Source organism: Lathamus discolor, chromosome 4, assembly GCF_037157495.1.
Source record: "Lathamus discolor isolate bLatDis1 chromosome 4, bLatDis1.hap1, whole genome shotgun sequence".
Taxonomy (NCBI): Eukaryota; Metazoa; Chordata; class Aves; order Psittaciformes; family Psittacidae; genus Lathamus; species Lathamus discolor.
The window spans coordinates 124,426,759-124,453,095 of NC_088887.1; the positions used below are offsets into that span (position 1 = coordinate 124,426,759).

At 47.4% G+C, this 26,337-nt stretch overlaps 1 protein-coding gene across 2 annotated transcripts in view; it reads left to right on the forward strand.

Annotated features, from left to right (window-relative positions):
• The first annotated feature begins 79 nt into the window (after positions 1-79).
• Positions 80-26,337, forward strand: part of RSF1 (remodeling and spacing factor 1) — a 57,375-nt gene continuing 31,117 nt past the window's right edge. Inside the window, exons 1-2 of one of the 2 annotated variants that reach the window (XM_065678867.1) lie at positions 80-442; positions 24,260-24,351. In XM_065678867.1, the coding sequence (XP_065534939.1) occupies positions 241-442; positions 24,260-24,351 (294 nt within the window). In that variant the 5' untranslated portion in view covers positions 80-240. The other variant, XM_065678868.1, reaches the window with a different exon arrangement.

Sequence of the window (26,337 nt, forward strand, 5' to 3'; positions counted from 1 at the left end):
TCTATCCCCGCCCCGCTATAAATAGCTGTGGGGGAGCCCCGCCTTGTTTTCATTCCCCTTGCCGCACGCGGCGGAGGGCAGCCGTCCGTGCGCCGCTCTGGCCGCCGTTCCCCCCCGCCCCTCGCTGTTCCGCCGGTGCATTGTGGGATACTGGCGGCTCGGCTCGGCAGCGCCCCCTCCCTCCCTCTCCCCCGCTCCCCCCTCTTTCCCCTCAGCGCCTTCTCCATCCTCAGGTCCAAGATGGCGGCGGCGGCGGCGGCTCCTCCGGCCCCATCTCCGCCTGCCGCTCCTCCGGCGGGCCCGTGCTGCCCCGGCTCCTGGCCTAACTTCGCCGTCGTCTGCTCCTTCCTCGAGCGCTACGGGGCTTTACTGGACCTGCCCGAGCTGCCTTTCCCCGAGCTGGAGCGCGTCCTGCAGCCGCCGCAGGAGCCTGGAGATCAGGGTGAGCGGCCCGGTTACCTCAGCCCACCCACCACCCCCCCCCACACGCACTCTGTATGACCGGTGGAAGGTGGGGGGCCGCGGTGCTGGGGGTGAAGTAGGGGACTGGGGCTATTCCCCCCCCCGCCTCCTCCCGGCCCCGGGGGTGGAGCGCGTTGAGGGAGAGGAGGGGCCTGGGATTCCCGGAGCGGCGCTCCGGGGGGAGGGGAGCCTTCTCCTGCTTTTTTTAGGGGGGGGGGGGAGCAGCTGTTTGTGTCTGTGGGGGGAGCTGCCTCCCCGCTATGGGGCACGGCAAGGAGGTGAGGGACCTTTCCTCCCCTCCTTCCCGTCCTCCCCCTTGTCAGTGTCGGCTGTGACCCCCCTTTCCTCCTTCCCCCCCCCCCCCCCCCTTCTTGTTTCCCTGAGTCTGTTCCCGTGCTCCGTGCGGGTGGGATTCCTGCAGAATGGAGGATAAGCTGAAATAACTATTTTTGTTCACCCTGGCACTGGGGCTCTTCCATCTCCTCCCCACCCCACAGCTTGGGGGGGGGGGGGGAGGTGTTGCTTCTCAGCCTTCCCCCCCCCCTCCATCCCCACCCTTCCTATGTGTCCGTTTTTCCTTCACCCCTAAAGCAAGAAGGACACGCACACACACACAGAAGGCAATGTCCTGATCCTCCTTCAACCCCTCCTCCTTCCTTCTCTGTGGGGTGAGGAATGGGGAGGGGGAGGCACAGAGAAGCCCTGCGCCCTCCCCATGACTGCTGTTGTAGGCCATCTCCTCCCTACCACCAGTCAGCCATTGTGTGCCACCTCCATCCCTCTCTTCTCCTCCCTCTCGTCCCCTCTTGTAGTTGGGGGCGGGGGGGGGGATATAATCTGACTGCTTCCTCCTTCCCCACCGCCACCTGAGCTGTGTGAGGTGGAGGGATGGGTTATACACTCGGCTGTTCCCTTTCAAGCTGCTCCTCCTCCCCTCTCCCCCTCTCTCCAGTAGCAGATTTGGTTGCCAGACTCCTTAATTCCTGCTCCCAGCCATGGGTGTGGGAGGGCCCTGTCCAAGCCTGGGGAGGGCTTTATGGAGGCTGCAGTCGGAATATAGAGGAGAAGGTGCTTGTTGCTCTTGCTCTCTTGTCTCTGTTATTGGTTTGGTTGTTGCCTCTGCACTCTTGCCACATAGGGAGACTGTGGAGCTCACGGCGCATGCTCGGCCAGGCCCCATAGAAACTTCCTGCTGCTGGAGAAGCCCAGCTCGGGGCTGCTTTTGGTCCAACAGCCCCTGCTTTTCCCCCCAAACACATTCATTCTCCCCTCCTTCCCCACCCAACCCTCCTTGTCTTCAAGGGGGGGTGTTTAAATCGGGACGTAGGGACTTCCTTATATAAAGGAAGTTGGGTTTTGTGCAGAGTGCAGTTGTCCTATCTGTGAGTTCACAACAGCCACTGCAGAAATACAGTGAAATAGGATTAATGTGTTGTCTCCTCGTGTTGTCCAGTGTCTGATCAGTATAAAACAGACAGCTGAGATCCACTAACTTCTAAAAACAGGGTTGACTTTCTGGAAAACAGGTATTTATAGTCAATTCCCCAGCAGCCCTTTACCTCTTAACGTTATATAAAGGACACATCAGGAGCAGCACAGTTTTGTTGAACTGTTGCAAAACTTACTTGTAAAACCCACCAACATACTTTTTTGTTTGATTTTTTAATGAAAAGACATCTTTTAAAGAGATGTCTGTAAAGAAAGCTGATGCTTTTACTCTGTGATGGGATAGGAGTGGGTGTGTAAGATAATTTTCTTGTGTGAACTGCAGTATAAATTCAAATGAAGGTGTGAGATAGTGACCTGTGTTTTAACATATGCATTTGATTAACAAGTATAATCCTGATGGCTTTCATTGCATGATGCATGTGTCACTAGGACAATGATTTCTACGTAACCATGTTCTAAACAGCTTTCCAGTGACTTGGATTATGGAGTTTTCATTATGGGTTGACAGGGGTTTTCTTGGTTACAAGTTGGTAACCAGCTCATGGGGCTTGGATTGGGATGCTGGTTTCTGTTACCTGGTATCGTATAGCATATATTGGGTATATTCCTCATGGACAGAGTAGTGAAACAGTGTGTTTGTTAATGTGATTGATTTTTCTTGTATCTAATGTTTGGTATCAAGCGTGGAAGGGACCTTAAGGCCCGCATTTCATCAGGGTTAGATTTCCACCTTTCAAACAGTTTCTATTTGAAAAAACAACTTGGGACATTCATTCATAGAATCCCAGAGTGGTTTGGGTTGGAAGGGACCTTAAAGCTCCTCCAGCTCCAACCCCTGCCACGGGCAGGGACACCTTCCACTAGAGCAGCTTGCTTCAAGCTCCTGTGTCCAACCTGGCCTTGAACACTGCCAGGGATGGGGCAGCCACAGCTTCTCTGGGCACCCTGTGCCAGCGCCTCAGCACCCTCCCAGGGAAGAGCTTCTGCCTAAGAGCTCATCTCAGTCTCCCCTCGGGCAGGTTCAAGCCATTCCCCTTGGCCTGTCCCCACAGGCCCTTGTCCCAAGCCCCTTTCCAGCTTTCCTGCAGCCCCTTTAGGCACTGGAGCTGCTCTCAGGTCTCCCCTTCAGGAGCCTTCTCTTGTGCAGGCTGCCCCAGCCCAGCTCTCTCAGCCTGGCTCCAGAGCAGAGCTGCTCCAGCCCTCGCAGCATCTCCATGGCCTCCTCTGGCCTCTCTCCAACAGCCCCATGTCCCTCTTGTGCTGCTGCCCCAGAGCTGGATCAGGGCTGCAGGGGAGGTCTCCCCAGAGCACAGCAGAGGGGCAGCATCCTCTCCCTGAGCTGCTGCTCACGCTCCGGGGGTGCAACCCAGCACATGGGGGGCTTCTGGGCCCCATTGCACACTGAAGCCGGGTCATGGGGAGCTTCTCTTCACCCAACACCCCAACTTCTTCTCCTCAGCCTGCTCCATCCAGTCCCCCTAGCCTGTGTTTGTGCTGGGATTGCCCTGACCCAGGGGCAGGACTCTGCAGCTGCCCTGTGGGAAAATCATGCTTTTGGGATAGTGCTTGTCATGACTGGATTTCTCTACATAATATTTACTTCCATTAGTCTTCAAAGTGCTGTTTTTAAGTGTACAAGTCATAAAGTTGCTAAACATTGATTGAAAATGAAAGTGGTCTTTTTTTCTGCTGAACATCTGTTATTTACCAACTGTATGTAGTTTTCCTTGGATAGCAAAAGGGATTTTGATTTCAGTTCTATACAGTTTCACTTTTGATACCAGCATTGCTTGACAGTGGATTTGCATTGACAGTGTATATAAAATCAGAGCAAATAGCTACAGAACGTATGGAGTGTTTTATTTTCTGATTTTCTTGTATCTGGAGCAACTTTTAAATCTCAATAGAATGATAGAGTCCCAGGCTCGTTTCGGTTGAAGGGACCTTAACGCTCACCCGGTTCTATTCCCCTGCCACTGTTAGGGACCCCTTCCACTAGAGCAGCTTGCTCCAAGCCCCTGTGTCCAACCTGGCCTTGAACACTGCCAGGGACAAGGCAGCCACAGCTTCTCTGGGCACCCTGTGCCAGTGCCTCAGCACCCTCACAGGGAAGAGCTTCTGCCTAATATCCAACCTAAATCTCCCCTGTTCAAGTTTAAACCCATCACTACTTGTGCTATCACTCCAGTCCCTTTCCAGCATCCTTGTAGTCCTCTTCAGATACTGGAGGGCTGCTCTGAAGTAATGGCTGGTTTGAGCTCCTGCCCATATTAATTTTGCAATGAAGGAAGGGAATCAGTAGTTTGCGGGGGTGTTTAACCCTGTTTTGATGTTAAGCAGTTCCAGCATTGGTTTTGGGGTGGATTTTTGGTCATGTGTTTTTAAACACGGCCTAGATTGTCTTGTCTCAAGAATTACTCTTGCGAGAGATCAGTAGAGGTCGTTTTCTTTGTTAGGAGCCTCAAGGAGAACCAGGAGCTCATTCGTATATTGTTCAGTAGTTGTAGAACACTCATATTTTCATTCTTGTTAATAATTACAGCAAAGAACTTGCCCATTATTAAGGGTATAAGGCATAACTTCCCTTACAGCAGGGATGCTGCAAGGATGCTGAGCAGATGTGCTGACAAGAAGGAAGCTATCAAGTATTTCTTAGAGGCATTTTAGGTTTTTAAGGCTCAGACAGCACTTGAACTTTATTGTATTATCTCTCCTACCTAAGAATTTCAAGACAAATAGCCATGATAGCAGTGCTCAAATAAGAACAACTTCCTGTAGTCGTTTGACAAGTTTTGATATCAAATGAACTTGTATTAATAGGGGTGAGATGTTTTAACTGTGTGTACACAGGTATGGTCTTGTCTTAAAGTGCACGAACCAATTTGAAATGCTCTTTGGGATTTGGGGGGTGATGTAAATCAGGCTGGAATAGGAAAAGAGGAATGTGTGGTGTTGATTTCGCTGTTGAATTGTGGGATCAGCTGGGAGGTGTGAAAATAGGCTGCTTCTTATGAAGGCTTTATGATAAAATAGCTGAACTTCCTGGCTGGTGGCTCATTTGAAAACTGTCTGGTTAAGGTTTGATTTTATGAAGAATATCTTGCCTTTAGAAGTGCCATGGCAGTGGGTTGGATCTGAATGAGCTTAAGGTCCTTTCCATCCCAAGCCATTGTGTGATCCTATGGTGATTCTTGCTGTATGTACAATGTTGTGACTTGGGTTGCAGTGGTGATGGTCTTCTTGAGAGAGACCAAAGTTGAGTGTCTGTCAGGATGGTGATGGGATTAACTCAGAATTTCTTGTGGGAGTTCTTTGAAGAGTAACTGTTATGATCAACGCAGCCCCACAGAGCAGTTTCTTCACTTTCCGCTGGTGGGATGGGGAAGAGGATTGGAAGGGTAAAAGTGAGGAAACTCATGGATTGAGATACAGTTTAACAGGTAAAGCAAAAGCAAACCAAGGGATTCGTCCACTACTTCCCATGACAGGCAGGTGTTCAGCCATCTCCAGGACAGCAGGGCTCCATCACATGTAATGGTGCCTTGGGAAGACAAACACTAGCACTCCCAACATCCCCCTCCCTTTCTTTTCCTCTAGCTTTATGTGCTGAGCTGTCATCCTATGGTGTGGGATATCCCTGGGGTCATTCGGGGTCAGCTGTCCTGCCTCTGTCCCCTCACAACTCCTTGTGCATCTCCAGCCCACTCGCTGTTGGGATGGTGTTAGGAGCAGGAAAGACCTTGACTCTTTGTAAGCAGTGCTTAATAGCAGCAAAAACATCCATGTGTGATCAACACTGTTCCCAGCACAGATCCAAACCGTAGCCCCATACCAGCTACTGAGGAGAAAATTAACTCTATCTCAGCCAAAACCACATTCTCCACCCCTTATTCCATACCACCTGATATTAGGTTCCATACTCTCCAGTATATCCTCACAAGCTACCACCCTTCTCATCCTTTGATATAATACATTTATCTTTGCCTTAGTTTATGTGTCACCCCTTGAAGTGTCTGTAAAATGTCCACTGGGTTAATTCAGTCTATGACTTTAGTCTCCATCTCCTGTTATAGTAATTCCTATAACATGCAACTCAAATCCTGGTTTACAACAATTTAGAGGTATTCTATTGCAGTCTCCATCCCTGGCCCCTTTGGCCCAGGCTGTAGGGTTTAACATTGTAATGAACTCCTCCCCTTGCCCCTGCTTCAGCTTGGACTTGTTTTCAGCCAAGGATGCCAAGGAAGGTACCAGCCAAGCCACTTGCTTGCTTGGTACCTTCTGCAGCATGGTCTTACCCTTGGGCCACAGTCCCTTCAGAGGTCCACCTACTGCATCACACATAGCCATGGCCACAGATGCTTTGAGATGGACCTGCTCTAGTGTGGACTCATCCACAGCTTCAGGGTGTCCTGCTCCCAGGTGAACTCTCCCACAGGTGACAGTCCTTTTGATTGGAGTTGACACTGGAGTTCCAGCCTGCCAGGTACAGCAGCACAGACACAGCAGCCATACTCTGGTCATCTGCCAGCCTAGGCACATGGCCACTGGTGTTACCAAGTGTTCCCAAGCAAAGCAGAGTGAGATGAGCACCACTACAGCGAACAGCAAAGCAAAAAGCGCTAGACTTGAATTTATAGCAAGGCAAGTGGGCCCCATGGCAAGCAAGGAGCCTGCAAGTTAATAGCTGAACAGTAAGAACAGCTATAAATATGAGCTAGAACATTCTAATCAAACCTGTCTTTAGCCCAGACCCTTCAAGCCCCATGTTGGGTGCCGAAAAGGATGGTTGTGGTTTAACCCCAGCTGGCAGCTCAGCCCCACAGAGCAGTTTTTTCACTCTTCCCTCGTGGGATGGGGGAGAGAATCGGAAGGGTAAAAGTGAGGAAACTCATGGATTGAGATAGAGACAGTTTAACAGGTAAAGTAAAAGCAAAACAAGGGATTGATCCACCACTTCCCATGGTCAGGCAGGTGTTCAGCCATTTCCAGGACAGCAGGGGTCCATCACACATAATGGTGACTTGGGAAGACAAACACTGTCGCTCCTAACACCCTCCCCTTCCTTCTTCTTCCCCCAGCTTTGTGTGCTGAGCTGACATCCTATGGTGTGGGAGATCCCTTGGGTCAGTTGAGGTTAGCTGTCCTGGCTGTGTCCCTTCCCAACTCGCTGATGGGGTGGTGTGATGAACAGGAAGGGCCTTGACTCTTTGTGAGCACTGCTCAGCCATAGCTAAAACATCCCTGTGTGATCAGCACTATTCCCAGCACAGATCCAAACCAGCCCCATACCAGCTACTATGAAGAAAATTATCTCTGTCCCAGCCAAAACCATGACAGCAACCCAGTATATGATTTTAAGTGGAACTTGGGAGAGCTGGGAGATGTCCTTGCTTCTGTATTACTCTACTTTTAGCTGCAAACCTGAGGTACCAGTACAGATCATGCTACAGTATGCCTCAGTGCTGTATCTCTACCAAAGGCGAAACTGGACAAACTGGACCAAACCGTCACAGGAAACCAATACTTTTTCTCCTTGTTCTAACAAAAATACACTGTCTTTTAACTGAGAGATTTTACTTGCAACAGTCTGAATAGTAGATGTATGTGATGGAGGGGAGCATCTGTATTTAGGGCTGTTTAAGGACCCATGGTATCAAATCCCACCTCATTTGTGTTGGTAAATAGCTGGAGGATTGGTGTAAATGATAATTAAGCACTTGGTTTCTTGTGACTGAAAATATTAGCCCAATGTTCAGCTTGCACAGAAGAGATCCAGTTTTACAGATGACTACACAACCCACTTGCTCTTTGCCGGTTCCCCAGTATGGGAATGGAGGAGCATCTCCTGGAGGTGATGGCATCTTCCGAAGGGTGCGGGGCTGTGTTAGCTCAGCTCAACAGGATGGGTTGGATTTGTTATTCTTTCTGCCGTATAACAATCCAGCATCAAAATCTTGCTGATAATGATGGTGCTAAAGGTGGTCTTGAAAACACTGGGTGTGTTTTGGTTGGGATTTCCAGTCTGAGGCATTCTTCCATATTCCCACTGCAGCTTAAGCATCTTTATCTCCTTTGACTCTTGGCAATCATCCTGCCAGACCCAGCCTAGAAGATTTTAACTTGATAACAGCATGATAGGACAAGGGGAGATGGGTTCAAACTGAAACAGGGGAAGTTCAGGTTAGATACAAGGAAGAAGGTCTTCCCTGTGAGGGTGCCCAAATAAGTGGTAAATGGCCCATCCCTATCAGTGTTCAAGGCCAGGCTGGATGGAGCCTTGGGCGACATGGTCTAGTGTGAGGTGTCTGCCCATGGCAGGGGGTTGGAACTGGATGATCTTAAGGTCCTTTCCAACCCAAACCATTCTATCATCCTGTGATTCTGTGAATGTCTTGTGTTTGTTTGGAGTTACGATCATAAAACCACTCTTTACGTGTTGGCTTCAATTGAAGTGTTGAATAAAAAGATCTGATGACATGCAGATGGCAGTAGGTCCATTTTCATAGAATCATGGAATAGTTAGGGTTGGAAAGGACCTCAAGATCATCCAGTTCCAACCCCCCTGCCATGGGCAGGAACACCTCACACTAAACCATCCCACACAAGGCTTCATCCAACCTGGCCTTGAACACTGCCAGGGATGGAGCACTCACAACCTCCCTGGGCAACCCATTCCAATGCCTCACCACCCTAACAGGAAAGAATTTCCTCCTTATATCCAATTTAAACTTCCCCTGTTTAACCTGTTACCCCTTGTCCTGTCACTACAGTCTCTGATGAAGAGTCCCTCCCCAGCATCCCTATAGGCCCTCTTCAGATACTGGAAGGCTGCTCTGAGGTCTCCATGCAGCCTTCTCTTCTCCAGGCTGAACAGCCCCAACTTCCTCAGCCTATCTCTATATGGGAGGTGCTCCAGTCCCCTGATCATCCTCGTGGCCTCCTCTGGACTTGTTCCAACAGTTCCATGTCCTTTTTATGTTGAGGACCCCAGAACTGCACACAATGCTCCAGGTGAGGTCTCACAGGAGCAGAGCAGAGGGGCAGGATCACAGAATCACAGAATCACAGAATCACAGAATCCCAAGGGTTGGAAGGGACCTAAAAAGATCATCTAGTCCAACCCCCCTGCAAGAGCAGGGTAACCTACAGTACATCACACAGGAACTTGTCCAGGCGGGCCTTGAATATCTCCAGTGTAGGAGACTCCACAACCCCCCTGGGCAGCCTGTTCCAGTGCTCTGTCACTCTTACAGTAAAGAAGTTCTTCCTGATGTTAACGTGGAACTTCCTATGTTCCAGTTTACACCCATTGCCCCTTGTCCTATCACTGGATATCACTGAAAAAAGCCTAGCTCCATCATCCTGACACCTACCCTTCACATATTTGTAAACATTGATGAGGTCACCCCTCAGTCTCCTCTTCTCCAAGCTAAAGAGACCCAGCTCCCTCAGCCTCTCCTCATAAGGGAGATGTTCCACTCCCTTAATCATCTTTGTGGCTCTGCGCTGGACTCCTTCAAGCAATTCCCTGTCCTTCTTGAACAGAGGGGCCCAGAACTGGACGCAATATTCCAGATGCGGCCTCACCAAGGCTGAGTAGAGGGGGAGGAGAACCTCTCTTGACCTACTAACCACTCCCTTTCTAATGCACCCTAAGATGCCATTTGCCTTCTTGGCCACAAGAGCACATTGCTGGCTCATGGTCATCCTCCTATCCACCAGGACCCCCAGGTCCCTTTCCCCTTCACTACTTTCCAGCAGGATCACCTCCTTCGCCCTGCTGGTCACGCTCCTTTTGATGCAGCCCAGGATACGGTTGCTTTCTGGGCTGCGAGTGCACACTGCAGCCGGCTCATGTTCATTTTCTCATTGACCAGCACCCCCAAGTCCTTCGCTGCAGGGCCGCTCTGAATCTCTTCTCTCCCCAATCTGTAGCTGTGCCTGGGATTGCTCCGACCCAGGTGTAGGACCTTGCACTTGTCATGTTTGAACTTGATAAGGTTGGCATCAGCCCACCTCACAAGCGTGTCGAGGTCCCTCTGGATGGCAAAAATTTTGGTAAAGCTTTTCTCCCCTTTCCCTATTCTGTCTTGTCGTGGTTTAAACAAAGTCAGCCATAAATCACACAGCTCGTTCACTCACTCCCCCCCTTTTTGTCCTCCCCCTACACCCAGAGGGATGGAGAGGAGAATCAAAAAGAATGCAACTCCCACGGGTTGAGGTAAGAACAGTTTAGTAAGTAAGGTATAACACAAATCACTACTGCTACCACCAGTGATAACAATGATAAAGGAAATAACAGGAGGAAAGAATACAACACCTCAGCACCAGCCTATCAATAACTCGCCTCACTCCCCCCAGCTGAGCACCGACTGATCCCTTGTCCAACCCTGCAGTCCTTGCCCTTCCAGGTAACTCCCTGTTACATCCTGGGCATGACGTGCTGTGCTATGGAATACCTCTTTGGTCAGTTTGGGTCAGGTGCCCTGTCTCTGCTTCCTCCCGGCCTCCCCTCCTCCCTGGCAGAGCATGAGGCTCAGAAAGTCCTTGGCCAGACCAAACATTTGAGCAGCAACTGAAAACATCGGCGTTATCAGCGCTGTTCCCAGGCCAAAAAATGAAAACATAGCACTGCACTAGCTACTAAGAAGGAGAAAAATGACTGCTGCTGCTGAACCCAGGACATGTCTTTATCATCAACTGAGCGTAAAGGCTTGTGGAAACCCTAAGGAAACCATTTATAATTTCTTTAGGTTATATCAGTAGAGAATACCTGAAACTGAAACATGTATTGTCTTTGGAGCTTCAAAGCAGTAAGTTTACAGTCTGCTGTATGTTGTTTAAATCTTGTAGACCTCTAACATCAGCTCTCTTTTCAAGTGAGTTTAGCTGCTGAAGCCACTTGTTCCAATGGGTTATGTCAGGTGTTTTTGTTGGCATTGGAATACCTGGAAACTTTACAGCATTAAGTTTAAGGGTTCTCACCATTCTCTGAAGACATTAACAGTGAACATTGACTTAAACTGCTGTTGAGTATCTGTATGGGAAAAACATACCTGAAGCTTTCAGCTGCTTAAAATAGCAAGTAGAAGCCAACCAGATCTAATGACAAGGAGTTGGACAGACTTTCAAGCTTAAGATTAGGTATGTTTCTAAAGAAGAGGGTGGAGAAGCAGTGTGTTCTGTTAGTGTGATTGATTTTTCTTGTGTTTAATGTACGGTATCAAGCATGCTTGTGTACTGCTGATCACAAGTTACAGGGTTTGATGTGACTCTTTGGTAGAGTCATGATACATTGTAGTAATGTGTCATGACAGAGTCATGGAATGGTTTGTGTTGGAAGGGACCTTGAAGCTCATCCAGTTCCAGACCCCTGCTGTGGGCGGGGACACCTTCCTCTAGAGCAACTTGCTCCAAGGCTTATTTCAGGACAAGAGTACAAGAACCTGGAATGTTGGTGGAAATTCTTCTGGTCAGGGTGAGGTGATGTTTACTGAAGAAGCCTCAGACTGTGTTGTGGTGTATTTGTATCAGGGAATTTCCTAACCACCAAAGTGAGTCCTGTGTGACACCATCATCACACCTACGCTGGAAGTTGCGTTCTGGCCAACAGTCATTGCTCTTGGACCTGGCCACCTTCAGAGGGCTGCAGAAGCTGAGGAGTAGTAACCTCTTGCTTGAGTTTACTTCCAGGTAGTATTGTCTGGTGTAATAACAGTTAGATAGATATGTGTGTGCAAGTGTTAGTGCCTGCTCCCTGGTACAGCCACTTCTGAGGCTGTCCTGAAGGTGATATTAAGAATAGCTTGTTTATGGCCTGAGAAGAACTTCTGGAAGGCACATGGTATTGTTGAGACGAAGATTAAAACAGAATAACTATTTGTGGTGTTTCTGTGCTCTGCAGTAGCTGATAGACTGCATCCCTCAAGCAGAAACCTGGTAGCTTTGAGGAGGGAAAGAGAACCTCCTTAGTGACTTGGTGATACCATCCTGCTGGAGGCAGAAGACAGCGACAGAAAGACTTCCTTTGTGTGGGGTGAAGGAGAGGATGGGAGCTACTGAAGGACTGAACTGGCAAACAGGGGCAGAAGATGGAAAGGTGATGAATAAATCATAGAATCCCAGCCTGGTTTGGGTAGGAAGGGACCTTAAGATCATCCAGTTCCAACCCCCTGCCATGGGCAGGGACACCTTCCACAGATTGTTCCAAGACCCATTCAAGCTGGCCTTGAACACTGCCAGGAATTGGAGCATTTACCACTTCTCTGGGCAGCCTATTCCAGGGCCTCACCACCCTTACAGTAAAGAACTTCTTCCTTATATCTAACCTGAACTTCCCCTGTTTCAGTTTGAACCTCTTACCCCTTGTCCTGTCACTACAGTCCCTAATGAAGAGTCCCTCCCCAGCATCCCTATAGGCCCCCTTGAGATACTGGAAGCTGCTCTGAGGTCTCCACGCAGCTTCTCTTCTCCAGGCTGAACAGCCCCAGCGTTCTCAGCCTGTCTCTATACAGGAGCTGCTCCAGCCCCTGATCATCCTCGTGGCCTCCTCTGGCCTTGCTCCAGCAGCTCCATGTCCATTATCTGTATCCTGTCTCAAATCATTGAGAAACAATAAAACTCACACAAAGCTGTGTTATATTCTTTGTTACTGCCAGCATTGCAGGAAGATCACACTTTCTTCCAGTTGTGGAATAGCAAGATCTGTGGCCATTTATAACACTAAGGTGATCTTTCCTCTTATTTCATTACTCCTTCTCCTCTCTTTCTTCTCCCCAAATCAATGAACACTCCTTTGCTTCTGTTGTTCTACATTTTAGCTTTAATGAGAACTTACTACCTTCTAACATTTGTCTCTCATATATGCAGTGTGCCATCAGCATGAGAGAGTTATTTCTCTTTCCCCAGAGCCAAACAAAGCTCTTGGAGCTTGAGCAGCAGAGAATTTCTCAGAACTACAATAGAAATAGTGACCCTGTTAATGTCTGTAATGGTCTGGGGAAAACAAACCATTTCTCAAAATGAGGGAAGGGCTGTTTCTAAAGACTCCTGTGTTCCAGCAGCTGTGCTTTAGCATTTGATTTCTTTCCATTATGATAATTCAGATATTGTAGTACCTTAGAGAAAAGCATTTGTTTCCCCTTAAACTCCCAGGCTGAAGTGATAGTTGAAGAATTGATAACAAGCAATCAGTCCTAGCCTTAAAAATCCCCTTTTCCCAGAAAATGGGGGTTATCAGCATGAAGCTCCGTGCCTTTTTTTGCTTGTTTTAACCTGTTTTCCTATCCTAACAGTTGTGGTTGGCAAAATCCTGACCCAGTAGTTTTCCGAATGAAGTTTGCCTCTAAGTAGTCACTTGATTTTTCTTCTCCACTCAGTGTCCCTCTGGTGCTGCTCTGGCTGCTTTCCAGCTCATCTCCAGCTTATCTGGTAGCACAAGTGCCAGGGTATGTTCACTGCCTTTTAGTATTAATGACTCCCAGGATTAGAATGGTTTCCTCCTGAGAACAAGTTGGGATGCTTCACAAAGGGCATATTCATTAGTGGGTGATAGAAGTGTGGAAGTCTTAGTTTGATCCCAGAGCTTGTGGTGTGGTGTTCTTGGAGTTAGCAGCAGTGTAAGAAAGCATCCAAAGTGAGAGCTACATGGTAAAACCCTGGTGAAATGCAGGCAATAAAGAAGAAACATGGCAAAACTTTCATGTTAGGAAATGATGTGCTGGAGCAGCCTAGGATGTGGAAGGATGCTGAGCTGCCAGAGTTAAATCCTCTGCTGAAAAAGCTTTGAAATACAGCTGGGAATAATACCCAAACTCATGTTGGAGCATGGGAGTGGAACACAGTGAGTACCACATATTAAAGAGTTGAACAAAGATTTAGAGAATCAGAAGCAAGGAGCTTTTACATCTGGTTTTGGTCAACTTTATGAAATTGTAATTTCATAGTTATATTATTCTCCAAAGAAAAATCTTCTGCTGTTTTCTCTTTGAAAGCATGGATAGTTCTTCTGAAGTATGGGTAGGTGGTTCATGCTTGACAGGTACAAAGTCTTTCAGGAGGTCACAGATTAAAGTGGTTGACTTGTGTTCCACAGCTCTATTACCTGATGTGACCAAAAATAGGAACTATCATACTCAGCCCTTCTTTGACATTATTTGTGGCAGCAGGAGCCAGGTGAGCCATGGAGTGTGGTTTGAGCCGTTGCAGTCTTCAGCCCAACACGTTAATGCAAACTGATGTTGCCAGTGGTCTGTGTTCTTGCTGTTGATGTTAAGTTAGGACCAGCTGAGGAGTGGATTTGCTTTCTGCACACCCCTGACAACCCTCCCTGTCACAGGGTGAGAAGAGCATTGAGGAGTGCATCACCCAACCACTCGACATGAGTCAGCATCCAAAGTGGCCATGGGTTGAGAGGGGAAGCAGCATCAGAAACCTGAAAGTGATGAACCAATATAGATTGGGTGAAGTTGGGTATTGGTCACTGGTATAAATAAAGTGGAATTCCTAACTTTTAATTATTCTTTTGATGGGATGGGCAATTAATCTTACTTGCCAAGAAAACAGGAAGGAGATCACAGAGTGGTTAAGGTTGGAGGGGACCATTGGGAATTATCAAGTTCAAGCTCCCTGCTCAAGCAGGGTCAGCTGAAGCATATGGCTCAGGCTTGTGTCAGAGATGGTTCATGGATATCTCTAGGGAAGAAGACTCCAGGAATGAGCTGGTTTAAAAAAGCTCAAGGTGAAAGACAGCGAATGCAGCCTCAGGGGAAGCACTGCTGTGGAGAGCATAGAATCCCAGAAGGGTTTGGTTTGGAAGAGATCTTAAAGCTCATCCAGTTCCAACCCCTGCCACGGGCAGGGACACCTTCCGCTAGAGCAGCTTGCTCCAAGCCCCTGGGTCCAACCTGGCCTTGAGCACTGCCAGGGATGGGGCAGCCACAGCTTCTCTGGGCACTCTGTGCTAGTGGCTCAAATAGTGTTGAGAATGGGCAACAAAACTGCAAGTGATAGCGAGTGATGAGTGATTAATAAGTGTGCATTAGAAGGGGAAATGTTCATGATGAACACATCCCAGGGTATTTAAAATTACCTGTTAGCTCAACAAAATATGGAATCATAGAATAGAAACAAAAAATCAACTGGGTTGGAAAAGCCCTTTAAGCTCACCCAGTCCAACCGTTCCCAGCACTGCCAAGGCCACCCCTGCCCCATGGCACTGAGGCCTCGTCTCCACGGGGTGTGAACCCTTGCAGGGCCGGTGCCTGCAGCCCTGCCCTGAGCAGCCTGTTCCAATGCCTGAGCACCCTCTGGGGCAGGAATTGTTCCTCAGCTCCATCTAAACCTGCCCTGGGGCAGCTTGAGGCCGCTTCCTCTTGTCCCATCCCTTGTTCCTTGGGAGCAGAGCCCAGCCCCTCCTGGCTCCACCCTCCTGTCAGGCACCTGTAGGGAGTGATCAGGTTCCCCCCTGAGCCTTCTCTTCTTATTATTAATATGGAGTGGGCACTTAAAAACTAACAAAACATGAGATAGCACAAAGATGGGCTGAGAATCACAGAAACACTTGGGATATTTCATTTCTGGCATGTGTATCTACCTCTCATTTTGGTGGTTGCTCATTTACCTTCAGCTGATTTTAGTGCTCGGCTGTGGCAGCTCCTTCTTGCAGGGTTGTGCAGACAGATCAGGAGACTAAGGAAGATTGCATGAAGTTTTAAAGAAGGGTGCTGTTAGCTTCAGAAGAGGTTTTTCAAGTGCACATACAGGGCTGCTGGAGATTTGCATTCCTTTTGTATTGTAAAACCTGAAAAATGGCACAATGAATGAAATTTGAAAGTAATTCAGATTTAAATGCTTTTCACATGTTCCATAATTACAATTGATTGCTGCAAATTATAACCGAGGCCAGAGCTCAGAAAGATTTAGACACTAATGAATGGTGACTTGTAGTGAAAATATTTAAATGGAAAAATAAGAGCATGAAGTTTCTTCCTTCTGTGTTAAGCCGAGACTCTCACTAAAAAGAGGATTTAAAGGTAGCCCAAGGGTGGGTAGTTCCATATGTGTGCTGTGGGGTTTTGTTACCTTCTGACAGAGGCACAGGGTGCCCAGAGAAGCTGTGGCTGCCCCATCCCTGGCAGTGCTCAAGGCCAGGTTGGACACAGGGGCTTGGAGCAAGCTGCTCCAGTGGAAGGGGTCCCTGCCTGTGGCAGGGGGTTGGAGCTGGATGAGCTTAAAGGTCTCTCATAACCCTAATGATTCTGTGGTGCAGTCTTGGCTCCCCCTATGAAGCTGCAACAGCCCCAAAGTTATAACTGTTTCTTGCAATTAAAAGAATTATGTTGATAGGGGTGGGTGTTTTAATGGTTTTAACAGGTCAAAACATGAGTTTGCTCATAGGACTTTATACTAAAGGGTTGGGTGCTTCAAGGAATGAAACTTCATTGAATCCTCACCCTATATGAGATCCAGGTATCAGCTCACAAGAGGACAAATGGAGTTTGCTTTTTCTTCAAGTCTAAATAGGTCTTTATTTTAGACCTAAGCTTAAAGTTGGTCAAGACCCACACCATGTTTTTATGGACTCCTTTATCAGGCAGTTCTGTTTGACAGGTTTTTTCTTGTCAGTTTTCCACCCCTGGAATGCTGTGTTCAGTTTTGGTTCTGCTGCACAAAACAGGTGTGGATGGGCTGGAGAGGGGCCAGAGAAGGGCCACAAAGATGATCCAAGGGCTGGGCAGAGTGTGAGGAAAGGCTGAGAGAGCTGCAACTGATCAGCTGGAGAAGAGAAGGCTCAGGGGAGACCTGATCCCATGTGCCAGGAGTTAAAGGGTGGCTACAAAGAAGATGGAGACTCCCTTTTGACAAGGAGTCCCATGGAGAAGACAAGGGGTGATGAGCACAAGTTACTGCTGGGGACATTCCAGTTGGACACAAGAGGGAAATTTTCCACACTGAGGACAACCAGCTGCTGGAATGATCTCCCCAGGGAAGTGTTGACTCCCCAGTGTTGGACACTGTTAAGACTGGGCTGGACAGGGTGCTGAGCCATCTGGTCGAGGTCATGCTTTGCCTAGAGAGGTTGGGCCAAATGATCCTTGAGGCCCATCCCAACCTGGAATTCTGTGATTCTATGACGCTTACCTTTCTATTCACACTTGCTTCCTGGAGTTCTGAAGACAAGGCTGCTGATGGCTGTGTAACCATTTAAAAGAAGCCTCAAATTCTGTGCTAATTGGATTAAACTTGTAACAGTTTTGGGTTGGGATCAGGAATTCAGCTGGAGAATGACTTTCATCCAGCTGTGATTTCCATGCAAGTCTTTGTCAGCTGCTGGAAATGTTCCTCTCTTACCAGTCTGCCCAAGTCTCTAAACCCTTGTGTCGTTCTTTTTGGATAGCTGGGATCTTAAATGTTGTACATTTCGTTTTCACTACTGATCTGTAAAGGAACTGATTCTACCTTAGAGCAGAGCAAACACCCAGCTCTTGTTTTTCAGCTGCCGATCCAGAATGACTTGTGTTGGCTTCACCTTCCGAGTTTGCTTGTGCTGCTCCTTACAGAAGACTCTCATAATGCTGCTGGTGGTGAAATCCCAAGTGCTTACTGAGGAGTTCTCAATGTTTCTCTATGTTAGTCACTGCTGAGTGCTTTGCAAAGTGAAAGATGTGTGTCTTTGTAGCGTGGTTACATTCTTGTACTTCTTTAGGGTATGGTGAGAAATGCTGGGGTTTATTGGGAGATCCAAGCTTGTAAAAGTGGGATTTCAAGAGAAACTGCCATGAAACCTTCATCTGCTGATGTTCAATCAAGTCAAGAAGAAATGGTGAATCCCTGAGTTTTAACTGGGACTTATTTGAAGTGCAGGTTGGATGACCAGTGACTGGAGACCAAACATTCTGTGTTTAAAGTTGAAATAGGGCAAAAGTATCTTTGTAATAAATCTCCTCTGATACATGAAAAAGAGAGAAATCTGTTTTGTTTGGGTTTTTTTTACTGAGGAATACATCAAACCTTGGGAATGAAACTCTTTTTAGAAAAGGCTTTATATTCAACCTGCTCTGAATTTTTGTGTATTGCCTTTTGATTCAAGTGAGAGATGTGAGAGAAGGTGATTTTAGACTTTAATCAACATCTTTCTTACATTGATAGAATCATAGAACACATAGAATAGTTAGGGTTGGAAAGGACCTCAAGATCATCCAGTTCCAACCCCCTGCCATGGGCAGGAACACCTCACACTAAACCATGGCACCCAAGGCTTCATCCAGCCTGGCCTTGAACACTGCCAGGAATGGAGCATTCACAACCTCCCTGGGCAACCCATTCCAGTGCCTCAGCACCCTCACAGGAAAGAATTTCCTCCTTAGATCCAATCTAAACTTCCCCTGTTTAAGTTTGAACCCGTTACCCTTGTCCTGTCACTGCAGTCCCTGATGAAGAGTCCCTCCCCAGCATCCCTATAGGCCCCCTTCAGGTACTGGAAGCTGCTCTGAGGTCTCCACGCAGCTTCTCTTCTCCAGGCTGAACAGCCCCAACTTCCTCAGCCTGTCTTCATACGGGAGGTGCTCCAGCCCCTGCTCATCCTCGTGGCCTCCTCTGGACTTGTTCCAGCAGTTCCATGTCCTTTTTATGTTGAGGACACCAGAACTGCACACAATGCTCCAGGTGAGGTCTCACAAGAGCAGAGCAGAGGGGCAGGATCACCTCCTTCGCCCTGCTGGTCACGCTCCTTTTGATGCAGCCCAGGATACGGTTGCTTTCTGGGCTGCGAGCGCACACTGCAGCCGGCTCATGTTCATTTTCTCATTGACCAGCACCCCCAAGTCCTTCTCTGCAGGGCCGCTCTGAATCTCTTCTCTCCCCAACCTGTAGCTGTGCCTGGGATTGCTCCGACCCAGGTGTAGGACCTTGCACTTGTCATGTTTGAACTTGATAAGTTTGGCATCAGCCCACCTCACAAGCGTGTCAAGGTCCCTCTGGATGGCATCCCTTCCCTCCAGCGTATCAACCGGACCACACAGCTTGGTGTCATCGGCAAACTTGCTGAGGGCACACTCAATCCCACTGTCCATGTCAGCAACGCAGATGTTGAACAACAGTGTAACAGAATGTGTGCTCCCTCACTTGAAGTTAAATGCTGCCATGCTTAGAGAATTGAGCTTGTCTGCCAGAAATGTCTTTGCATGGATAAACCTTGTGAACTAAGGTCAGCTCTACAATGGTACTTGTAACAAGGAGCAGAGGATCTTAGGTAACAGCTTAGGAATGAGGTGTATCCTGCGCTGCATTAAAAGCAGTGTGTGCAGCAGGTCGAAGGAACTGATCCTACCCCATTGCTCTCATGAGACCCCACTTGCAGGACTGTGTGCAGTTCTGGTGTACTCAGCGTAAGAAGGACATGGGGCTGTTGGAGCAAGTCCAGAGGAGGCCACGAGGATGATCAGGGGCTGGAGCACCTCCCGTATGAAGACAGGCTGAGGAAGTTGGGGCTGTTCAGCCTGGAGAAGAGAAGCTGCGTGGAGACCTCAGAGCAGCTTCCAGTACCTGAAGGGGGCCTATAGGGATGCCGGGGAGGGACTCTTCATTGGGGACTGTAGGGACAGGACAAGAGGTAAGAGGTTGAAAATGAAACAGGGGAAGTTCAGGTTGGAGATAAGGAAGAAGTTCTTTACTGTGAGGGTGCTGAGGCGCTGGCACAGGGTGCCCAGAGAAGCTGTGGCTGCCCCATCCCTGGCAGTGTTCAAGGCCAGGTTGGACACAGGGGCTTGGAGTAAGCTGCTCCAGTGGAAGGTGTCCCTGCCTGTGGCAGGGTTTGGAGCTGGATGAGCTTTAAGGTCCCTTCCAACCCATACCACTCTGTGATTCTGTGACTTGTGCCACAGCAATGGGGCTTCATTACAACCTTGAGAAATAGGTGATAAATTCTAACTATTTGAAAATAATCTCTCAGCTAAAATGAGGGCTGTGTTTTAAGATCCCATCCTGCTTGCAACAAGGACCGATGCAGTGACGTCTGCAGCTCTCATAGCAAGGTCTGTTAGGCTGGCAACACAACTTACTACATGGTTTGGAAAAGGCTTTTAGGTCCCAGAGTCAAGCACTGTCCATGTTGCTCACAACTCATTTGCATATGGCAGTGATAGATGTGGTGTGATGGGATCCCTGCATGGGGACCGGTTTATCAGCATGATTCAAGTTTTAAGAATGCTGATTAATGTTTAGTGGCACGTGCTCTGGATGGTCCAGGTAAGCAGAGACTCTTCTGATAGGTATTTAATCACCTAAGTGATGTAAAGGTACTTGGATATGGGTATGAAAATGATGTAGCTGCTGAGCATCCAGATTTCAAAGTACTTCCCAAGGATAACAGTGTCATTTCCATGTGAGCGTGGTTTGTTTGTTTTACCATGCCTGCCAAAATCTTTCTAGGAACAGGATATAAAAGTGCTACTTGGTGACTTGTTCTCTCTGTTTTGATCTGGGCTTTGATGACAGCGTGTTTGATTGCTCTTTTCATTCACTCGGGAGCCAGAGCCGTTACATTTTTATCCCTTTCCTGTGTGTCTTTTTTTTTATGGGCACACAACTTGGGAGGATGATGATACTCATCAAGTGACTCAGCTAGAAAATAAGCTCTTGAAATTGTCCTTTAGAACAGGAACTACTGCTCTTTCTTGCTGGGAAATGCTACAGACGTCAAATCCTTCAGGTTCTTTCTATGCCAAGCTTCCTGTGTGAATGTGGGACTCCTTATCACAGTTGTCAGAGAACCACTGCAACTTCTTGCCTGGTTCTTACTAGAGGTTTTGTCCTTCCATTTAGTTATCATGCCGAGTTTATACCAAGGCCATCATATGCTGGAGGGAAGGGATGGGATCCAGAAGGGATGGACAGGCTGAAGAGGTGGGACTGTGTGAACCTCATGAAGTTCAACATGGTCCTCCCCTGGGTTGGGGCAATCCCAGCACAAACACAGGCTGGGGGAGACCAAATGGAGCAGCCCTGAGGAGAAGGACTTGGGGTGCTGGGTGAGGAGAAGCTCCCCATGACCCGGCTTCAGTGAGCGCTTGAGCCCAGAAGCACCTGTGTGCTGGGCTGCACCCCCAGAGCGTGAGCAGCAGCACAGGGGGAGGATCCTGCCCCTCTGCTGTGCTCTGGGGTGACCCCCCCTGCAGCCCTGATCCAGCTCTGGGGCAGCAGCACAAGAGGGACGTGGAGCTGTTGGAGCAAGGCCAGAGGAGGCCATGGAGCTGCTGCGAGGGCTGGAGCAGCTCTGCTCTGGAGCCAGGCTGAGAGAGCTGGGCTGGGGCAGCCTGGACAAGAGAAGGCTCCTGAAGGGGAGACCTGAGAGCAGCTCCAGTGCCTAAAGGGGCTCCAGGAAAGCTGGAGAGGGGCTTGGGACAGGGGCCTGTAGGGACAGGCCAAGGGGAATGGCTTTGATCTGCCCGAGGGGAGACTGAGATGAGCTCTTAGGCAGAAGCTCTTCCCTGTGAGGGTGCTGAGGCGCTGGCACAGGGTGCCCAGAGAAGCTGTGGCTGCCCCATCCCTGGCAGTGTTCAAGGCCAGGTTGGACACAGGGGCTTGGAGCAAGCTGCTCCAGTGGAAGGGGTCCCTGCCCATGGCAGGGGGTTGGAACTGGATGAGCTTTGTAGTCTCTTCCAACCCAAACCATTCTATGATTCTTCTCTCTTCCCCTCTGTATCCAGCACTCCAGCTCTTCTCTGCTAGGTAGGTTTTCATTTGTAATAACTTTCCAAATACCAAGTTCCCCCAGTCCTCCCTCTAGCCCCAGGGCTCCTTGTCACCTGCATGTTCTGGTTTTGTGCTCCTTCACTTCAGTGCTGTTTCAGTGAGTGTTCAGCTGTGAAACTTCATTTTGGCAGGGCAAAGAAGTAGAGGTGAAACAGGGTCATGGTTCTGTGGAAGGTGTTAATGGGTGCCCACAATCAGGTCTCTAATCTGTGGTTGTGCAGGTGTTCAAGTTACAGCTTTTCTAACCAGATGTTGGGATTTCCATGTGTTCACACTTTGTTTCAATTTTAAGCCATTCCCAAATTTCTTAGAAATGGAAGTGCTGCATGGGACATTCCCTGGAATGCTGCAGTACCTAGAATAGTGCTCAAAGGGTGTTGGATGAGTCTGCGTAAGAGCTACCCTTCAGGAAAGTGCGGGACTCCAGCTGGCTGAACACCAGAAGCCTTATCATGATACCTACAGTGACTCATCCCATCTGACTCATGCCTCTTCCTAGGAGAAGGATGTCTTTGAGTACCTCACAGATGGCACCATGGTTTGGTTATATCTGATCCTTTGAAACAGCTTTTCTTTACAAGTAGTGCTTGTATGTGTTATTATCCCTTAGCACAATGTCCTGGTGTTTTCTCCACCACTGAAGTGTATTCTCTGAAGGTTTTAGAGAGCTGCTATGTTACAGTCCAGAGATGAAGGTTTCATATCTGTTTGAGAATATCACTCAGATTTAGAGGGGTTTAGGTACTTTCCATCACGCTGTTTTGACCACAACCTTGGCAGAATAGCTCTTGGGCAAGAAAGGTTCTATGTGTTGTTCCTTCCCTTATGTGAGATCTAAAAGAAGGCACGATGTGATGAGGTTCTTACAACAGTTCCTGAAGTGAGTGATGCAGGTCCTACTGGAACAAGGATGATACTTCACAAAGGAGATGTAGTCTGTTTGATTTAAACAACCCCAAAGCAGTTACATCTCCCATTTGTTATTATATATATTACATAAGGAGGAAATTCTTTCCTGTTAGGGTGCTGAGGCACTGGAATGGGTTGCCCAGGGAGGTTGTGAGTGCTCCATCCCTGGCAGTGTTCAAGGCCAGGTTGGATGAAGCCTTGGGTGGGATGGTTTAGTGTGAGGTGTCCCTGCCCATGGCAGGGGGGTTGGAACTGGGTGATCTTGAGGTCCTTTCCAACCCGAACTATTCTATGATTCTATGATTCTTTGGTGTGTTACAAGTTGGATTGGAAGTGTTGTAACAATGATTCTTCTTGTGTCCCAGTTCAGTGAATTCTTGTCAGGAACTCTCTCTGTATCCTGAACAAAAGTAAGTTAAAGTTACGTAGGTTCAGTGCTAGGCAGTGTTCAAGGCCAGGTTGGACACAGGGGTTGGAGCAAGCTGCTTCAGTGGAAGGGGTCCTGCCCATGGCAGAGGTTGGAACTGGGTGAGCATTAAGATCCTTCCCAACCCAAACCAGTCTGGGATTCAATGATGGAAACACAAAGGTGAATTTAAGTTAAATATTGAATAGATTCACACAGATACTCAAATATTGAATAGAACACTAAAAGAAATGGCATCTCAGTGACATTTAGTGTCCCAGCTCTTTATTCTGTGTCAAGAAACGCTCTTGGACCATCAGAAAAGCCGTCATAAATTATATGATCATAAATTATGATCATAAAAGTTCTGGGGTTTACAGCTTTAAAAGTGTGTGCAGAGCAATGGGAATGCTTTGAGTAAATAAAAATACATGCAAAGAGCAGGGAAAGATACTTGAAAAGTTCATTTCATCAAGCTTCTCCTCAACAAATGACAAATGAGGATGCTCATGGCAGTGGGCACATGGAGTTGCATTAGTAATAACTGGGTTTGTGTTTTTCAAAGGTCACGCTGCTCACTAGCTTATAGAATTGATGCTCTGCGAGTTTGCCACTTGGTGGTGCCAGATTGATTCATAAATCACAGATGTGAGCTGAGAGGAGACGGTGAAGCTGTATCTGAGGAGCATATACAAAGAGGGAGGTACAATTTGGGTGGACAGCGTTGATTCGGTGATGGTGCTTATGCAGCTGTACTCAGCAGCAGCTCTTTCCTCCATCCTTCAACCCCATATCTCCAGGCCTTAATCTGTCCCTGCAGTACTTACAGAGTAAGTATTTAGGATAAAGCTTCTGAAGTGTTTCAAGCAGAGGTTGGATTCAGCTATGTCCTGGTTGTGGGGCAGAAGATGGCTTTGGGTTTATGGAGGCAGCTGCAAGTGTATTGCTTGCAGTAGTACTTTTGTAGGTGTTTCACTGGTATAGTTCTTGTCCAGTTGCTTTAATTCTGTCACAACTTGTACATCTTTATCATTGATACTTATTTCCATGATATAAGGACAATGATCATCATAAGTGCAAATCCAATAGGATCAAATTAACCTTCCTCCATCTCTCAGTTGTGGGGATGCTTTTCAGCAGAGCTCAAGTCACTGTGTGCAGTCAGAATGTCTCAATTTGTCACAGTGTTTTGGTGTTATCAGTGTTTAGCATTGACGTATATTTGTACCAGCCTTCATAACGTCTTTGTTTTTCTCTCTCTTTCTCTCAATGCTGCAGTTCCAAAAGAATTGGTGGAGCTTCACTTGAAACTGATGAGAAAGATTGGCAAGTCTGTCACAGCAGACAGATGGGAAAAATATTTGATCAAGGTACAATGTGCACGTTGGATGATACTGCAATGCTGGAGTGTGGTTGGGATGACCTGTGAATGATCCTGAGCCTTGGGCTGTGTCGTGGCCAGCACTGAGCAAGCCCAGGTGTTAGTTGTGGAAGATCCCAGCTTAACTTTGAGTAACCAGACAGTATTTCTGCATGTGCAAGAGTGGACACCTTCATACCTGGTAGTAAAATACTTCTTTGAGCATTAAGACCCTAAATAAGGAGGTTTTGTAGCCTGCAAACTAAGTTTAGCAGAGATTTACGCAGTAACAATTCACTTGTCTATCAGTCATCTGGCTATGATTTTAGTACTGTGATTTGGTTGGTATTCACCCAGGGACTCACCACACCATTCTTGCAGCATGTGTTAATAATAAATGAAAGTATTGTGGTGATTGATATCTGTGCACTCAAAAAGGATGACAATGCAGTTGCGTATCCATAAATACAGCATCCCCTTGTTTTGTGTTGGGAGTTTAATTGGGGCTCTGCCATTGATGGCACTTTACACACATAGTTTTCAGTTTAAAGTGTTTACACTGCTTCAGAAAATACAAATAGATAACTCAAAATTAATGAGTTACCATTTCCCCCTTGGATATGTTCTATATGTCTTTTAATCCACAAAAACGTAGTCTTAGTATTGTCTGTGCAGCCATGATCGCATCTTACTTAGAAACAGAGCATTATGGTAAGAACAATGACACAGATAATGATAAGTGGCAAATCCAGGTGCCTTTTGGTCCCTTAAGTGCTGTCTCTAAGTTTCACAGAGCCAGGGATTCATCTTGAGGTTTATGCAGTATTAAGATGACGATGCTTTTAGGACTGGGATTATGTCAGGAATTAACCTGCTGAAGGGCCTGGGGTTAAATGTAACCTCTTAACCAGTTGTAAAGCATTTATAATGATGTTTTAGAAGAATAATGTAATAAATTATGTAACTTGTGTGTACTTCACATATTACTGCGGTTACTGTATTGTGTTGAATTCCTTAATACACTAAAAAGCCATTGCAGCAAGCTGAGAAAAACAGAGTCTGGCATATGTCCTCTGCTGAAGCAACTTAGCACTTGTGTGGTGAGCAGAAAGCAGAGGAATAAAACAAGGTTATAAGGGAAAATCTTCCTTCAGCAGGCACTGAAAGGATGGGAAGTGGTAAGGAAACCCCTCCCACCTCCCCTGTGAAGACCAAGTAAGAAATTCCACTTCATTTAACAGTCTCCAGAGCTAACTTGAAGCTTAGTCTAGGCAATGGTTCAAAGGAACATTGAAGAACAAAGGAATTTGAATATAGCTAGAGAGGTTTGCTAATGTTATCCTCATTTCAAAGGGATATAACTAATTTAGAAAACCAATGGAGTATTGGGGAAAGCCACAAAAGCCAGGAAAAACCGAACTGTTGGGAACCGTTGTGGAACCATTGGGAGCACTTTCCTAGGTGCCCGCAGGTTGCTGAGTATTATTGACATACTCTAATGTTGACCTGGTTTTCCTTTGCTAAAACCCACTAATGTGTTGCTTTGGTAAAACAGGGGTTGATATATTCTATATGTGACTGTTTTCATGTCTTAAGGTGGAAACTTTAAATGGAGAGCATTCAAATTTACATGCTCTTCATATTTATGCACATAATTAGTATTAATATGGGGTTTTATATACAGTTTATAGAGATGCTTTATTTGACTGCCATGATTGCAAAGAGCATGATAAAAACAATGTCTCTAAGCTGTGGCTGGTATTTTGACTGATGACTATATGTTAGGGAAGGAAGGGAACACAGCAGTTGAGGCTTCTGATGGTGAACCACCCAGCTTGGCTCACGAGCATCCACACAAGTCTTTTTTGGAAGAAGATGGCTGTAGGCTTAAAATTGGCTGTACTTACAGTAATATAAAATGCTTAGCAAACAGCTTGGAAGAAAATAGCTCTTCTCTGTGCAAGCAGTGTGTATAGGCATGTAGGGCTGAGGTAGA